Raw genomic sequence first — 19202 nt, forward strand, 5'->3', positions numbered from 1 at the left:
CTTTGCCATACAGAAGTTAAATGACCCTACTCTGGTGAAAGCCAGGGAGAATGTCAAGGTGGTCAATGGTAAACCCGTAGATCCCGATAGTCCCTTGACGTATCCTCACATGGTAATATGTCAGGATCTGTTGTATCAGATGACTAAGAAAGGGGAGGGGATGATGGAACAATTAATAGTCCCCAAAGCTTACAGGAGAACGGTGTTAGATCTGGCCCATGGTCATATAACGGCAGGCCACCTAGGGGTAGAGAAAACCACTGAGCGAATCGTGCAGAGGTTTTTTTGGCCCGGTATCCATAAAGAGGTATCTAAACTTTTGCGCCTCCTGCCCTGAATGCCAGTATCATGCTCCCAGACCACATTTCAAAAGTCCTCTAGTCCCACTACCAATTATAGAGGTACCATTTGAAAGAATAGCTATGGACTTGGTTGGACCCTTGTTGAAGTCTGCCCGGGGACATCAATATATTCTGGTAATTCTGGACTATGCTACCAGATACCCAGAAGTGATACTGTTACGCAATACATCAACCAAGTCCATTGCTAGAGAGCTGGTCCATGTTTTTAGCAGGTTGGGAATACCTAAAGAGATACTAACTGACCAGGGTACCCCATTCATGTCAAAAGTTATGAAGGAGTTGTGCTGCCTGTTTAAGATTAACCAGTTAAGGACCTTGGTTTATCACCCCCAAACTGATGGTTTGCTCGAGAGGTTTAACAAAACCTTAAAACATATGTTAAGGAAATTAGTCGACAAAGATGGTAAAGATTGGGATTATTTGTTGCCTTATCTGCTGTTGGCCATTAGAGAGGTTCCCCAATCCTCCACCAGTATTTTCACCTTTCGACTTGTTATATGGGAGGCATCCAAGAGGGTTGCTAGACATTACCAAGGAGACATGGGAAGGGCAGTCCAGTCCTTACAAAACAGTGATTGAACATGTTTCCCAGATGCAAGAGAGAATTGCGGCTGTAGTGCCAATAGTTAAGGAGCACTTGGAACAGGCCCAACTAGCACAGCAGAGGGTATATAACCGCAATGAACGGTTAAGAAACTTTGCTCCTGGGGACAGAGTGTTGGTGTTGGTTCCCACCGTAGAAAGTAAACTGTTGGATAGGTGGCAAGGGCCCTTTGAGATCTTAGAAAAAGTGGGACAGGTCAACTATAAAGTTTACCAGCCAGGGAAAAGAAAACAAGAACAGATATATCATGTGAACCTGATAAATCCCTGGAAGGATAGAGCAGCACTGTCAGCCGTCCAAGCCCCTCCAGTAAACCCAGGACCCGTGGTACCCGAAGTGGCAGTGGCAAAAACCCTGTCAACCAGTCAACAGCAGGAGGTCAAGGATTTTTGATCAGTAATAGGGTACTGTTTTCTGACCTACCAGGAAAAACCATGGTCATCAAACATGACATAGTCACTGATCCGGGGGATAAAGTTAAGCTAAAGCCCTATAGGTTGCCCGAAGCCCAAAGAGAGTCTGTGTCAAAGGAAATTAAAAAAAAATGTTAGAGTTGGGGGTAACTGAAGAATCACATAGTGAGTGGTCAAGTCCCATTGTGCTGATTTCAAAGCCCGATGGGAGTGTGCGTTTTTGTAAAGCTGAACAGTGTTTCAAAATTCAATACCTACCCGATGCAAAGGGTGGATGAACTAATTGAAAGGCTGGGGACAGCAAGATATTTAACCACTGTTGACCTAAACAAAGGGTATTGGCAAGTGCCAGTAACTGAAAATGCTAAAGAAAAAACAGCTTTTTCTGCACCAGAAGGGTTGTATCATTACAAGATGTTACCCTTTGGGCTACATGGGGTGCCTGCTACCTTTCAAAGAATGATGGATAGGATTCTAAGACCCAATAGACGATATGCTGTGGCTTATCTGAATGATGTGGTCATACATAGTCCAGATTGGCAGTCTCACTTACCCAGAGTACAAGCAGTGTTAGACTTCATCTTTAAGGCAGGTTTGACAGCCAACCCGACAAAGTGTTGTCTAGGGATGGAGGAAGTAAAATATCTGGGATACACCATTGGCAGAGGTTTGATAAAACCACAGCTCAATAAGATTGAGGCAAGACAGAACTGGCCACGACCCCTCAATAAGAAGCAGGGGTGAGCCTTCTTAGGGATCACTGGATACTATAGGAGGTTCATACCCAGTTTTGCCACCATTGCAGTTCCACTTACTGACCTTACCAAGGGCAAACAAAAAATCATGATGGAATGGGGTCCTGAAGTGGAGAAAGCTTTCCAAGAATTAAAAATGGCCTTATGTACCCAACCTGTTCTGGTGACCCCTGATTTTGACAAAGAGTTTGTGGTACAAACTGATGCATCTGGTGTAGGCATCGGAGTGGTCCTGTCCCAAAGCAAAGAGGGTGAGGAACACCCTATTTTTTACCTAAGCAGGAAATTGAATATACATGAGAGAAACTATGCCACAGTGGAGAAGGAAGCTTTGGCCATAAAATGGGCATTAGAGACTCTCAGGTACTATTTGGTGGGAAGAAAGTTCAAACCGATTACTGACCATGCCCCTCTGAAATGGATGTCAGAAAACAAGGACAGTAACACAAGAATAACGAGATGGTTCTTGGAGCTACAAACCTTTACATTTTCGGTAGAACACAGGCCAGGAAGCCAGCTGGCCAATGCAGACACGTTGTCACGCGTTCATTGCTTGGGGGCTTCAGTTGTTCCGCCCCACAGGTCGAAACAAAGGGGGGGGGTATGTGAAAGGAACACTACTAAAGTGGTCAGTGGTAGATACATTTGTCCTAGGTTTTTGACCTATGTGTTCTAAAAAACCCCAGGAGAAAAGTCTGCAGATTTGAGTGTCGGCTTTTTGAAAAGCTGGTTTGGGACCTGGGGGTGTGGATGTGAGGAGAGGGAGGGCTCCATCCACAGGCCACTCCAGGTTTTGGCCTGTTAGCAGGTTCATTAGGGTCTGCACCTGGAACTGGCTGATATAGGCTGTGTTTGATTGTAAGCTAGTGTCTCATACCTGGGAGCGCAAACAGACTGGCTGGCTCAGAGACACTTGGTGAAAACTACCAGTAAGTCTTGTGCATACGCTTGTGTTGATGGTGGAGGCAGTAAGCCCCACTATTTCTTTAGAGAGGGAAACTCTTGTCTAGTTAGCGCCCAGACGGGCTAGCGTTTACTTTTATGTTTTGCTTTCCTATTGTGTTGCACATTAAAGACTGGTACCGACCAGCTAGTACGAGACCCCAGACTGGTGTACTATTTTTTCGGCTGCTGTGCATGTGAAGAGGGAGTCCATCTACCCCAGGAGAGGGACCCCTAATCCAGTCGTGTTACTATATATTTATATTGACATCACAGAAGGCGCCCACTTCAACCTTCCCTACCTCACTGTAGCATTCATGCCCTAGTGATTCCATCTGCTTGTTCTGACCCTTGGCTTGTTTGTGTCCTGACTCCGTCTTCTCCCTGGTACTGTGCTTGGTATTTTGATTCTGACCTTGGCTACGTTCCTGACCCGATATTGCCTGATCCCTGGTACCTTCTTGTTCGTTTGGTTCTGACCTGGCTTGTTGACCACATTTGAATGCTTTCATCATTCTCCACTGCAGTCCAGAATACACCAGCACCTGTAGTAGGGAACCTAGTCTGAGGGCCGCGATCTGCGTGTCGGACAAAGCTAAGTCAAAACCAACTTGTGGGGGTCCCTGGTGAATACTGATGGCATGTTAGACTCCGCACCTCAGTTCTGGGTCTCATCAATCCCGAAGTATGGGCTAGCATTTATTATCTATTCGTGAGATGCGACAAAAGGGACCCTCATAGCTATAGGCTCAATATACTGTATCAGCAATTGTACATCCTTGATACACAGCACTGTTACAGGATAATGACAGTAGATAGAGATATTTTTGATGATAGATGACTTCACAAGGATGACATGTACTTCATAAAAAAAAAATCTGAAGCGGTGAAAAAGATTGCAGATTACAAGAGACTTCTAGAAAATCAAACAGGTTACAGACTCAAGACTCTGATATCTGATAACGGTGGAAAATATCAACTGTAGGGTGGAACAATTCTTAAGAAAATATGGAAAAGAACATCAATTGACCATTGCATAATACTCCTGAGAACAATATGGCATCAGTGAATGAGCACACCGTACACTAGTGGAGAATGAGAGCAAGATGTATGTTAAAGGTTGCTGGCCTAGACAAGAAGTTTTGGGTGGAAGCCATGTCCACAACAATTTATCTCAAGAACCATTCTCCTACAGTTGCCCTAAAGAACATAACAACTATTGAAGCATGGTCAAAGAGAAAACCCAGTGTAAGACTTTTGGAAGTATGACCTACGTACATATACCAAAAGAGGAAAGACACAAGCTGAATTCAAAGTCAGTAAAGTGCATGATGCAAGGCTATTGCCATGAAAGCAAATGTTACAGATTGTGGAATCCAAATACCAGAAAACTTTTAAGTCACAAGATGTGTCTTTAAACAAGCAACACAAATTGAAGAAAGGTTGGAAGCTGAAATGCAGAGCAAGTATGGGTCACTCACTGGACATACCAGCAGCTGAAGATATACCTGAGTCAGAGACTATCAGCATAGAAGTTTAACCACAGAGGAGGTCTGCTGCAAGGTCATATATTGACAAACCAGGGGCATAATGAAGCATTCAGTCAGTGAGCCTCAAGATATCCAAAACCAAAACTAAAGTCTTATTAGCGTGAATGAAACTCCAAGACAGGCAAAGGAACTTTGCAAGATTTAAAAACCACAAGTGTGAAAAGCATCATAGTCCCAAGTTCATGAGTCGAGAGATTGTTGTTATAGTCCATGCTATCAGTAAAAGGAACTTTTGCAAATATATAGTCCAAGAAGGCCAAGCTAATGTCACATGATATGTCGATGCCTTTTTATGTGCTTAACCCAATTTATTTCACTGGTTTCTACAGAAAAGCTGAAATTAAATGTTTGTGTAACATGGAGAAGCTTGTAGTGAGGGGCTTGTTGAAAGAGGAGTGTACTACTCTGCGACTCCAGTCTCTCTGTCCTTCCGGGGAGGCTTCATGCCTTGTTCCAAGATGGCAGACAAAGTCACTACTGAGCATGTGCAGTGGCCATCTTTTCTTTACTGTGTAGAGTGACATGGTGGGTGATAGTAGTTGCCTACATAGCTCATATCAGAGACATGGTTAATACCTGCATATAACGCAGTTCCAGGATCCTGCACCGCTACCCATTTGCAGCATGGCAGTTTCCAGATGCCAGTCATTTTTCTATACCTGTTTATTACCCCCAATAATGTAATCCTTGATTAGGAGCTATTCATATCTTACAGTGGTGTTTGCTGTGTCTACAACCCATACCTCCTCAACGTCTGTTACTGTTAGTGAATCAATGGTACCTTTGAGGCAGTGATAGCCAACCCTGGTCCTCGAGAGCTACCAACGGTGCATGTTTTGCAAGTCTCCTCACAGAATCACAAGTGATATAATTAGTTCCACCTGTGGATCTTTTCAAATGTGTTAGTAATGAATACACCTGTGCACCTGCTAGGTGGTCTGGAAAACGTGAACTGTTGGTAGCTCACGATGACCAGGGTTGGCTACCCCTGCTTTTGAGGTATGTTTAGTAGCTACATCTTGATCTCTCCTTTACCTTCAATGGTCAGGTGATCTCTTGAAGCTCTCACTGGCTCCACTCTCTTTATCTTCTTTTCTACAAAATGGTCCTGGGTTGTGGTTCTCATGTCACACACATCACCGGGGAAGAGTAGAGTGCCTGGGATGAAATGTAAGACCCAGTGGTTGAGTGGTTAAAAGTGAATACAAAGTACCTACTATATTGTTATTAAAACTGTGAGTTGCTTAGTGATCTCTATCTGAGAATACCCATTGTACTCTCTTAATGTCACACATTCATCCTGCCTCTCCATATCTATGTACATACACAGTAATATACTGTAGCAATATAATATAGTAAACACCTATGTTGCAGGGTCTGCAGTGACTACAGGGCCCAGAGATGAGTGGGGGTCCATAGCAGATGCAAATCAGATCTTACCACAGTGGCAGTTCCAGCACTGCCTGCACCTTATTGGCAAATGCCCAGTGAAGCCAGAACATGCTCAGAGGAGTAGAACAGGGTCTGCAGGAGGATGAACTGCATCACCTGTCACTTTTTAATTTTAATATGGGGCTCACTGTAGTGTCCTTCCCCGGATTGTATACAGTGTATTAAATAATACGTTACGCTACTGAGCAGTTAGTATTTTACGTTATATTTTATTGCACACACACAGATCTCATACATCACACATTATATAATCATATATATTACACATACAGGGACTGAGTGTATCTTGTGTGTTTCCACGTGTGGATACACAAAAACAGCATGTGCTAACATGGGAGTTGCATTTCTATTGCATCTACACTTGTGATCGAAGAAACGTAACTGGGCTGTAACAGAGCAATATCGCTCCAGGCGCACTGGGGATGACGGCTTAATCTGGGTACACACTTAACGACGTATGTACCCAGCGATGTGACTGACGACCCCCTCACCGACGGTCTGACATATCGGGCGGCCGGTACGCATTAGACGATCTGTTGCCTGACCGCTCCATGTTTCACTCCCTGCCGCATCCAACCTCATGGGGTCATCAGTTGCATCGTCAGGTTAAGCTGCATGTAAGACCAACCTGACGATGCGGCTGACGACCCAGTGGGAGCGCAAACCGCCCGACATAGTGGGTACACACTTCACAACTTGAACGATTTTTGGCATTCTGATACGTTGGAATCGGGCAAACCATTGTTAAGTGTGTACCCAGCTTTAGTGTCAATCCCGTCGTACACACAGTGGTGGTCACATCAGAAGATACGCACTGTACATACTGGCAAATATACACATCAGCCCCACATTTTTTTTTTAAATGAAAAAAGTCTGGCAGTGTAATTATTAGTGACATGTGACTGGCAGTGTAATTTTTAGTGACATTACATATCAATGTTCTAAACCCACTTTGACAGCATTTCTGACTATTTATTTAGGAAAATCACTGTAACAGCTTTAGGGGTCTATTTACTAAGCAGTGTTAGGAGACAGAGTGAAAAGTTATAAGGTGCCCGCCAATCAGCTCCCAACTGTCATTTTTCAAACACAGCCTGTGAGATGGCAGTTAGGAGCTAATTGGCTGGATCCTTATCACTTTTCACTCTGGGCTCTATTTACTACAATCCGCATATTGAATGCAGATTGTAGTGTGATATTAACGACTGAATTCGCATTGCGAATTCAGGGAATATCATAGGGATTTACTACAAATCCCTTGCAGGGACAGAGCTTGCGATAAAGCTCTGTCCCTGCGAATCCCCTTCGGAGCCTTAGCACGGTATTTTCGCAAAAAATGTGCCCAAGCATGCGCCGACCGGTCGCCGCTGCTACCTCCCCGGCGCTAAGCACCGTCCCCCGCAACCCCCCTCTCCCTTAATTACACTTACCTGCATCATCCGGGCCTTCGGTGATGTTCTCCATTCCTTCGGTCAGGTGATCACCCATACTGCACTGGGGCCCGATCACCTGATGACCGGGCAGCAGTGCACTATGGGAGACCAGCTGACCGGAGTGGAGTCATCACCGGAGGCTCGATCACCGGTCCCTGGAGTCAGGTAAGTGAATTTTTTTTGTTTTACTATTTTTTTTTCTTTTTTTTACAGTAATCAGCTTGCGGTCTGTTTAGACCACACAGCTGATTACTGGGACCGACTCCCGGCTCTGCTCTCCCCGTTAGAGCGGAGCAGGAGTCCGGTAACTGGGGGAGACCCTAGTTAACGCCACCTCCAGCTGACGTTATTATCACAGTTATGGGAAATGCGATCTGCTTTACTAAAAATAAGTGATACTTAGGTGTCGGAGTAGAATTTTACGAATTCTACTAGAATTGCCCTGTAATAACTATAGGTGATACTGAAATAATGTGAAAAGGGTGTGAAAACACCCTTTTTCACTTTATTTTAGAAAAATAATGTTATTAAATAGAGCCCTCTGTCTCCTAACACTGCTTAGTAAATAGACCGCTATTTATATTTTTATTCATGCAAATAATACTCTTTGCTGCCTTCTATTCCTGTCGTGAACACTTTTCTTTGTATGAAACTAACAGAATCCCTGGTAACCAAAACATCTGCATCTCACAACACATTAAATTATTTATATATATATATATATATATATATATATATATATATATATATATATATATAAAACAAATATGTTTTGTGATCGAGCATGTTTCATATGATATATGCAGTTATAATAAATATATATAAAAAATCCTAGATCACAGATATATGTATGCCCTCTTTCTTAAGACATACTTTTTAGATGAATTACCATTTTTATTTGTTTTGAGGTGATTGATGAAATATGAAATTTTGGTACCTGCCAGAGTTGGCAATTCTCCATATTGTGGTTGGCGGTCTGAGTTCCACTGTTTGTAGAGTTCCCTGTTTGTTGTACTGTAGTGAGTGCCGGAGGGAGGCGGAGGGCGCAGGTTGTCCGGTGGCCGTGTAGGCATAATTCTTTCTGCATCTTTGGGAGGATAGTGCAGGCCGTAAATAGTCTGGTGCAGCAGCGGCTCCTCTGGGCTCTGGTAATAGCCCTCCTGTATATAGAGCAGGAAGGAAACCTGATCAGACCTGATATTACAATGGATAATTTATGGACATATGATGCCTCAAAAGAATAGGGCAACGTGCGTTTTTGGAGTCATATAGTGTGTATCTGTGTCAGGGACATTATAGTTATAATCATAGGCTAATTGAGAAATAGATGATAATAAAAACCAGGCGGAAAAAAGCTTATAAGAAAAACTAATAATCGTGACTCTGATTAAATAAACATGCTGCCCCTACATGATGACGTGATCACGACCCTTATGCCGCCCTCCTTGCCGACCTGGCTACCCCTCCCGCAGAGCTGTAACTAGACTTTTGGTGCCCTGAACCAAAAAGAGCATTGGTGCCAGTAGCGGGCTGGGCCTGGGGGCAGGGTGCCATCTGCCCCCCGGGCCGGTCCCCGATGGGCCGGTCCCTACGTTGGCCCGCTGCCGTGATCGGAGCTGAGCTCCGATCGGGCAGCTATAGCCAGCCCACGGACCGCATGCGGCCCACGTCCCTGCCACAATCGGAGCACAGCTCCAATCGGGCAGTACAGGCTGGCAACAGTGGTCTCTGAAGCGATCAAAAGCCTCTGATCACTTCAGAGGCCAGCGTTCCCAGTGATGCAGCATGCAGGTTGTGTCATGATGTCACCTGCATCGCTCGCGACGAGCGAAACTTGCCCCTGCCGCTCTGGATCTAATTAGATCCAATCAGCAGCAGTGTCTACACAGGACGGGGTGGACTGGAGCAGTGCCCAGCGGCTGTCATGAAGAAAGGTAAGTACTGCACAGACAGGTGAGTGGGGCGTGTTCTATACTGGGAGGGTGCACAGCATAAGGGGCATTACTGGGGGCACAAAATAAGGGGCATTACTGGGGGCTCTGCATAAAAGGGACATTATTGGGGGCACTACTAAGGGCATTACTGGGGGCTCTGCATAAAGGGGCATTACTGGTGGCTCTGCATAAGGGGGATTACTGGGGGCACAACATAAGGGGCATTACTGGGGGCACAACATAAGGGGCACTACTAAGGACATTACTGGGGGGCACAACATAAGGGGCATTTCTGGGGGCTCTGCATAAGGGGCACTACTAAGGACATTACTGGGGCTCTGCATAATGGGCATTACTGGGGGCTCTGCATAAGGGGCATTACTAAGGACATTACTGGGGGCTCTGCATAATGGGCATTACTGGGGGCTCTGTATAAGGGCCATTACTGGGGGCTCTGCATAGAGGGGCATTACTGGGGGATCTGCATAAAGGGGCATTACTGGGGGCTCTGCACTGGGTCTGGGAGAGTGGGGCTGAGAGATGCACACTGGATCTGGGGGTGTGGAGCTGGGAGACGCACACTGGGTCTGGGGGAGTGTGGCTGAGAGATACACACTGGGTCTGGAGGGATGAATGAGAGACACACACTGGGTCTAGGGGAATGAGTGAGAGACACACACTGGGTCTAGGGGAATGAGTGAGAGACACACACTGGGTCTAGGGGAATGAGTGAGAGACACACACTGGGTCTGGGGAAATGAGGCAGAGACATACTGGCTAGGGAATGTGTCTTACTGCTGTTCGTAAGATACGGAAAAAGGACCATAACTTCTTTAAGTAAGTGCTAAAGGTATTCTGTTTCGTTGTTAAATGGGGCCCTATATTGTCTGTTTCTGAGAAATAGCCACCATGCTATTTTCCTCTCTTATAATGTTTTATTTAAATGTATGTATTGAAACTGACATCCCTATTTGAGCCATTAATTAGGACACGCTCTCGTGGTCGGTCTGCACGCGAGACCTCGCAATTTCTATTTAAGGATAAGCCATTGTTTATGTGCCTGTGCCTGTGCCCTGTACTTGCCCTTCAGACTAAAAGTTGCCAGCCAGCCCCTGGTTGGTGCCCCCCTAATTTTTCAAATAGAGACATAAGATGCACACCTTAAAAAGGGGCGTGGCCTCATGGGCAAGGGGCATGACAAATCTTATTTGTCCCATATGTTGATGTAGGGGTACCGATCAGTATCAGTGACGTGCGGTGAGGTCAATGGCTGGGGAGGAACACATGGAGATGGGTGTGAGTGCTGGGAGCTTGTCTCAACACATACTCACTGTAACTCACCCCTCACTACACTAAGCTTCAGTGTCCATTGATTCTCCTACCTGCATCATCACTGTGTCTTCTCATGCTGCTTGCTGACTGAGCTCCGATCTCTAAACACTGCCGTGCACTTTCTGGTCACATGACACACCCAAGGTGCTCAAGGCACGCCCCCCCCATATACAGAACCATGCCTCTATTAGTTCTGTTTCTGTGCAGCTTACTGCCCGTGGTGTGGCCCCGCCCCCAGCTCTGCAGGCAGTGTCTGACTATACTAAAGTGAGGCTGAGCTGTTGCTGCCTCATCTCTCGTCTCCCTGCAGTCCCGGGGAGCTCCACAAAGCTGGTGAGTGTTATCTATAAAAATGATTACAATAAACAAAGAAGATGTTTATAAATTATAAATATCTTCTTTGTATTATTCTAATCATTTTTATATCAAATCTCAGGAGTATGACAGGGGAGGCTCTCTGCATCCCTGGTAGCGATCTCGTTTTACCACTGTTATCTAGGTGTCACTGCCAAATACAGTGCGTGTACAATGGTTGCAGTGATGATACACAATAATTATGCAGTATAACTCACCAGCTCTAGATGTAGGGGAGCGTTGGTGAAGCTGCACCTGTAGCAGAATTTGTCTATCAGAACAGCCGTGCACAAGCCTGGATCCGGCAGTGTAGATCACCAACTGAAGGTATCGGAAGAGTGCTGTATATGCATTAAATATCAGCAACAGGGAGATGCATTTATGTACTGTACCCTGTGCCGGGAGCTGAACTCACCATCAAGGGTACTCAATATGTGCTGGTAACACCTGGGATGGGAATTGGTGGCTTTGATCTGGGCTACTATCAGATATTATGGGGCAGATAGCTGTGCGCAGGACCGGATTAAGGTCTGTGGGGGCCCCTAACTCGGGGTTTGCGCAATGGGGACCTTATACAGAGCCCCCAGTAGTGTCAGTGCCCACAGTGGTAGTGCTCCGTACGCAGTGCACCAAGTAGTAGTGCCCCCTATGCAATGCTCCCATTAGTAGTGCCCCCTGTAGTAATGCCCTCTGTATAAATGCCCCCAGTAGTAATATCCCTGTAGTTGTGCCCCCAGTAGTAATGCCCCTACATGTGCCCAATAGTAATGCCCCCTGTATAAATCCCCAGTAGTAATACCCCTGTAGTTGTGCCCCCAATAGTTATGCCCCCTGTAGTAAGGCCCCTCTATTAGTGCCCCCAATACTAATGCTCCCTCTGTAGTAGAGCCCCCTGATTAATGCCCCAGTAGTAATGCCTCCCCCACCGAGTAATGCCCCCTCCCCAGTAATAATGCCCCCAGTATTAATGCTTCCCCCCTCCCAGAGTAATGCCCCAGTAGTAATGCCTCCCCCCCAAGTAGTGGCCCCTGTAGTAATGCCTCACCCCCACGAATAATGCCCCAGTAGTAATGCCTCCCCCTCGAGTAATGCACCCTGTAGTAATGCCTCCCCCCACCACGAATAATGCCCCAGTAGTAATGTGCTCCCCCCAAGTAATGCTCTCAGTAAGCAGCTTGCAATAAAGAAAAATATATATATAAAGCTCATACTTACCTTAAGCTAAGCCCCGCGACCGCTGCAATCCGCTCGGTTGCTCCTCTGCACTATGGGAGAGACATCATGACGTCTCTCCCATAGAGCACTGCGTGAGCCGGATGTCGGGGCTCAGGAGTGAGCTCCGTCTTCCGACTCCAGCTGCCGCTGCGGGGAGGGAGCCGGGCGCCAGTTGATTACAATCTCAGCGGGCGTCTGGCAAATGAAGCCTCCCTGCGGCGCCGGGGTTAGGTTGGCCAGAGAAGGCGGAACTGGTTCTGTCTCATCCGGTCCACTTTAACCCCAATAGGTGTGGGGGCCCTTAACGTGTGGGGGCCCAGGGACGATCACCCCTGTCGCCTCCCCCATTAATCCGGCCCTGGCTGTGTGTGTTAAATAAAAAAGGAATTGACTGAAGGTGCTTGGGGAGGTGGCCAGATGGAGGGGGAGTCGGCCAGGGAGGAGATAGGGGCGGCCATGAGTTGGAAGAGGAAGAAGAGGAGCTACAAATGAGTCCAATTAAAAAAAAAAGTCCTGAACAGCGCCCTGTGTCATGGCACATGTTGCACCACCCTAGTGACGGCCCTGCCCTCCCAACAGGGCAGATCAGAAGTCAACAAGTATGCCCTAGTTCTATCAGCAGGGGAGGGTTTTTACTAGGAGGGAGCACATTTTTCTTCCACCCTCGGAGATATAGCCCTGTGCTAAGCAGCTTAGCTAACGCTGTGTGTCCCTTGCTATAGTGGCACCAGCCTGACTGGTAAAGTGTAATGCTGGTATTGGAAAATTTTTAGGGAGCCCACTCTCTTTATCCCCTTGAACGTTCCAATATCAGCCTAGGCTGAACTGCTAGTCTTACGTTTGATGGGGGACTCTGAATTTTTTATTATTTATCAAACTTTATATTACATGCGGTGCCAGACGACATAACAGCATTTGCAGCTATCTTGCTGGCCAGAGGGGATTTTTTTGGGTGAATTTCCAGTGAGTGGTAAAGTCACAGGCTATTATATCAGGCAACTTCTATTCTTAACATCCAAAATGTCCGGACAGCGACTTGCGGACAGTCAAGATCTTTTTCTGGCAGTTTTCTACTGACTTTGCGTCCATTCCGTTACATCCTGCAACTTGCAACTCACTGGAACCTTGCCAGAATTGTGCCAGCTTTATTAAAATCTGACATTCCCCCCTTTCTGTTGTACATAGGGATGCATGTACCTATGCTGTGTTATACACTTACAGGAGGAATACATGGCTTAGGCCTTCCTTCAAGTGACCTTGGTATGAATTCAGTCCTCTGTGTGGTAGCCAGGTTCATGGGAGGCAGATTACGCCATAATGGAGTGTGGGAGGGCCTCTTACTGCTCCTGGGAGCTGCATCTAGGTGGAGAATATGAGACCACAGGTAAACACGAGCAACATCTACAATTTTAAAGACGTTATCTAATTTGGCACCTTGCAATCTTGCTTTAGACAAGAAAATATTAAATATTCATAGACTGGTAAGGATATCAGCTTCCAAAATATGTTATGGACAACAATATTAAAAACCGAAATAGATTTTTGAAAAAGTTCTGTCCAAACCTGATTCCTTTCTTTTCTGGAGCATAGTAGATTGAAAAATAGAATGCATGGAGCCGTTGAAAATCAACTATTTCTAAAGGTAATTACAGTATCACACATTTTCTATCAGCTCTTGCGGAATCACAGCCTCCTTTACTAGCAGATTACTGGGCAGGGCGGAGATTCCACTCAAAAATATTAATTATGCAAAAAATTATATTAATGCTGCAACGATATCCTGCAGTCCTCACTACAGGTACATTATGCTACAGTTAATAATGTATCTACAGGCTGTATAGCACTGATAGGCAGGTGGTGTCCGATTGCAGATTCTATCTCATCCTCAGGAGGGCAGTGATACTTTGGGAATAGCTGAATAGCTCTTTTTAAAAAAAAAAACATTTGTCCAAAAAGCTACAACAAAACAACTCTTTACACAATGGGTGTCAGCAGGGAAGGACTCTAATAATCACTTTATCTTGGCTATAAGGCAACCTAAAGGGACTCCCCTTGTTAAGTGCAAATTGCTTTCATGTACAGACAAGGAAATGTTCTGCCTGCCAGTCCTGCTATGTTGTTCCCATGATGCAGTGAAGATCTGCAAACTCGCTAGTATCTCTCTCACAATTTTGCTATTGGAGGCCTGCACTAGGTTAACAAGGATGTGATTTTGCAGTGATTTGTGCTTTAGCATCTCAAATAAACTCAATCAGTGGTCACCAAGCACCCGGACTAATACATTGATGCAGGGGTAGGCATCGTGTAGCACTGCTGTGGAACTACACATCCCAGCAAGCCCTGCCACAGTTTTGCTGTTAGGGCATGCTAAAACTGTGGAATGGCATGCTGGGATGTGTAGTTCCACAGCAGCTGGAGTGCCACACATTGCCTTCCCCTACATGAATGTATTAAAGTAGTAGCTGGTCAGTGAACCCCCCTATAGAATAATGTATAATATAATCTATAAATAAATGAACTTTGACGTTACCATGCCTTTTTCTTATTGTGACTACACATTAGTGCGTAACAGTACAAAATGCAGTGGTTTCTGTTCTACTGTTCTAATGGCAGAAAATGTGATGCTCAAAGTACTTTACATTCAATTCAAGCTCATGCATGATAAACAGCATTAGTAAAAAAGATCATCACTCACTTCTTGGGGAGTTGAACGTGGCCTTATAGTGGGAGACGAAACAGTTACCATCAGTGGCTCTGCGCTGAACACGATGCTGTCTGGTGCATCCCTTGTGATGTTTGTGTTTCCTGTAGTGTTAACAGCAACAAATAAACACACTAGTACCCAGTACACTCTACCCAGTACACTCTACTGTCTCATACTGACTGTTCATCTGGTATCAGATCAATAGAAGACAAAAATGAAGATGAATATTATACAGTCCCTGAAGAGTCCTGTCCTATCCAGGTGCTTTTTTTTTTTTTTTTTTAAAGATCTGTTTATTTTGGATTTTCAAAAATCAAGTGACAGAAAAAAAATAGAAAATGTTACAGGCAGATATCAATAACAGTAAATCACAATGTGCAATAGTTATACAAAGGTAAAATGGAAAAAGCAAAATGGTGTATAGATTCAGCCACTAAACATACATTAGGGAAGTAGAAATATAGTCCCAGTTCGAATAATTGTATAAGACTGCAAAAATAGCCCATGAACAATATTATAATATCCAAAAATAAGTAAAACAATACCTATGGATATCTGGATCAAAACACAAAGGGCCTGATTCAGAGCCGCTTGTAAGCGGCCGCTCGTTCGCTCCGAGCGATGTTTGCCCAACTGCGCATGCGTATGGATCGTTATACGCATGCGTGAACCAGTCAGTGCGGTCGAAATTCATGTGCTCGCAAAATAGCGAATGCCTGATAATTTGAGTGACAGAAAGAGGCGTATGTGGGTGGTAACAGGGGAAGGTGCTTGAAAACGGGGAGTGGAGATCCGATCGCAGGCGTGCTTAAAGGTCAAAACGGGCGTTTTATGGGTGTGCATAATTAAAACAGCAGCGTCATTGACTACGTCACTGGGTTTTTTTATTGCCAGAACAGCTCGCAAAATTGTGGTAGCAAAAACCAACTACAAGAATAGCGAGCAGTTCATACGCTGGTCGATGTACTCGATTAATCTAATAAATAGCGGACATGACGTAGGATGCGAGCGGCCAGGGGGGCGTAGTTTTCCAAAAAACGAGCGCAAGTTTTGTTCGCTCGTTCAGATCTAGAGGCGTGAACAGACCGCAAAGAGCGAACGGTTCATTTGAATAGCCACCCCTATTTTCTGGACGAGCGAGCGCTAATTGCGTCCGGCTCTGAATCAGGCCCTAAGATAACAGCAAAAAATAAAAATATTAGATAAAAAAAAGAGGGGGGGGGGAGGTGGAGGAAGGAAGAAAGAAAGGCAGCGTTGCAGTAGAATCAATGAAGAGAGAGTATGTGGTCAAGATCAGGGTGATGTACAGAGCATGTCCCCTGAGCATACATACTATATATAGGAACATCCAGGTTTACAATTGATCCAAAGAAAATACAATACATAAGAATTTCTGTATCAAGATAACTGAGTAAATACCATGAGGTAGTCTCAAACACCTTCAAACTCTGAGCTTGTGTAGGGGAGTCGAGTGATTCAATTTATGCGCCCCATTTTTTATAAAAGGAGGTAACCCCTGCTTCCAGCGCAGGGAAAACTGCTTGTCTATCACAATACAGGGTCTGGAGCATAATAGACTTAACCATTGCCAAAAAGGGAGGGGAAGGGGAGGTCCAAGCACATAAAATGACTTTTTTAGCTACGATGACAATGACAGTCAGTAATGGGACTATGCGAGATTTATCAGGGCCCAAATCCCAATTTGTGAAATTAGCACATAATAAGGCCAGCGGATCACTATAAAGTTTTAGGTGAATAATAGAGTTAATAAAGATCATTACCTTACCCCAGAACTTTGCGATCTTAGGGCATGTCCAGAAATTATGAAAAAATGTAGCATTTATCCTGGTGCTTATAAGAACACATGGATAATACAGCCTTTTTATGTATTTTTGTATGGGCTTTGTGTACAGCTGCTAATAGTATTCAGTATCTCCCATCTCTGTATATATGTTGGCATAAGCATGTATAATAATAACAACAACTCCTGATTGATATATAAATTCCTATAAACAAACTTACATTTAATGCCTATGGGCCTGATTCAGTAAGGATTGCTATTGCGTTCGCAGCACCGAAATCGCATGCAGGTCTGCTGCGAAAATATGCTAATAAATGCAATTGCAATGTCATTGCACTGCCAGCATAGAGACACCCGCTGCCTCTATCTCACATCCGCCTTCACAAACATCGGTAACATCGAGTACCATCAGTAACTTACGCAGAATGACAGCAGCCCTGACCTTACTCAGAAATTGCTAACCTTGTCGCACGCAGTGATAGCTCAAGCTGCGTATGCCGTCGCGGTGGCTAATTTATGCATGCCTCTCAAACGCACTGGCACGCCTATGTTTCGCCGACCTCCCCCCAGTCATCACCCTCAAACACTCACTTCCTGTCAATCACTCTGCGATGGGGCTGTGTAGTCTCTGAGATTGCAGCACGATCGCAGTGGAGCCTACGCGCACGCGCATTGCGATGCACACGCATGTACAGTACGCAACAATCGGCCGTCTGCATACGTAATGGCAATAGCGATCCTCACCGAATCAGGCCCTATGTATTTACATACTGTAATGTAACCATTGTGAATTTATGCAGTTTAGTATGAATTCGTTAATACGTCAAACTGTTGCCACGAGGTATACAAATAATAATAATAAAAATATGTTATCAATGAATAGTAAACATCACTGTTTTCAACGTAATCATAATATATTCCATTTATACAAGTTACTTTTTCCAGCTTCAATGAAAAGCAGAACATTTGTGTGATCCAATCTGTGCTTCTTACTCCCTACTATCCTGCAAAGTTATTGTGCGCAAACAAAAGGTATTCAGCTACAAAATACAACTACATGTAATATATACACATATGGCTCCAGTGACCAGTCGCTCACCCACAGTCGCAGAGCTCACAGATACAAGAAACTGATGGGGGATCCATGTTCTTGAGTCCACTTATTGTGAACGCCTGGATCCCTGTTTTGTTTCCATGGTCCCTCTAGACTTCCCCTCCCCTTTCTGTTTAGAATATGAAAAGCCTGTTTTACCAAAGGAGATTGAGTCAGCTCATTGTGTGTCTGGGAGCCTGCGGTTTGTGTACCTGACAACCTCACAGCAAACAGTGACACAGTTGTGTGTACAGTGCTGCACAGCCTGACACAGGTCACGGACACAAAGGGAAGGAAGGGGTAGTGATGGCCAGCAGCGTACAGTAACTGAATCTTATTAGACTACTTTGCTGAGATCAATATATGTATGTTAGCAGGGACAGTACTGTGCAGAGCTGCTTAAACTATAATACAAAGAAAATTCTAAGAAACTGAGATCTGTCAAAAATAAACTTATAAGTGCATTATGCTCTTTGAATATCATGGTGTGCAAATAGCTGTTTCATATTCCAACAACACTTTTGTTCAAATGCATGTAATATCCTTGTGTTTTTTTTTCCTAACACTTATATATAATATTTAATAGTACCTAACTTGTGTACAGGGGTGTTTAATGCCCGACATGGGCCCCCTCCTCAGAGCAGCATCTCTCCCCCTCCCCGGCCCCACATTTTACCTTGTGCCAGCAAACAGGTCTCTCCTCCTCGGCCACGTCATCTATTCTCAGTGATATTCGGGAAGATGACGTGTGTGCACAAGAGAGTGCATAATGGGTGCAGGGTGAGCGGTGCACACAGGCCCCTGGGTCCAGGGAGGCCCATACCGCACATCCTGCACCCATTATAGTCTTTATACTTACCTGTCCATTGTCTGCCGGGGCAGAGCTGCAGAGCAGCAAAAATCACTTGGAAAATGGCGGCGGACATTTTCCCGTTACTCGAGCATGCACAGTAATGCTGTCCCCAGGAAAATGGTGCTGGCCCAATTTTCCCGGAGACCTGTGCATGTGCAGTATCAGATTCTAGGCCTGATTCAGAGGCACTCGCAAAAAGCGAGCGCTCAATCTGAATCAGGGCGGGCGCTTGGTTTTTAAGTTGCAGTCTCTTGGCCACTCGCATAGCTGTGGGTTACCACCCACAGCTTATGCGAGCGGCCATGATGATGGTCGCAATGGTCAAGACCATCGCGACCATCGGGCTTGCGACGAGACCCTTGTGGTAGGGTCTCGTGGCCGCAAGCCCCAGAGAGCTTTCGGCTC

The 19202-nt window shown here is 45.2% G+C and overlaps 1 protein-coding gene across 3 annotated transcripts in view; it reads right to left on the reverse strand.

Moving 5' to 3' along the window:
* Nucleotides 1–18671, reverse strand: part of LOC148513755 (uncharacterized) — a 34795-nt gene extending 16124 nt beyond the window's left edge. For 2 of the 3 annotated variants that reach the window (XM_088481406.1, XM_088481404.1), the window contains exons 1-5: nt 17951–18024; nt 15042–15151; nt 13566–13705; nt 8449–8671; nt 5662–5784 (exon numbers count right to left, since the gene is read on the reverse strand). In XM_088481406.1, the coding sequence (XP_088337532.1) occupies nt 5662–5784; nt 8449–8671; nt 13566–13705; nt 15042–15151; nt 17951–17997 (643 nt within the window). In that variant the 5' untranslated portion in view covers nt 17998–18024. Of the gene's footprint in view, nt 1–5661; nt 5785–8448; nt 8672–13565; nt 13706–15041; nt 15152–17950; nt 18025–18620 lie in introns of those variants that run through there. The other variant, XM_088481405.1, reaches the window with a different exon arrangement.
* Nucleotides 18672–19202: the final 531 nt, after the last annotated feature.

This window comes from Taudactylus pleione, unplaced genomic scaffold (assembly GCF_031769625.1).
Source record: "Taudactylus pleione unplaced genomic scaffold, aTauple2 ptg000270l, whole genome shotgun sequence".
In the NCBI taxonomy this organism is placed as follows: Eukaryota; Metazoa; Chordata; class Amphibia; order Anura; family Myobatrachidae; genus Taudactylus; species Taudactylus pleione.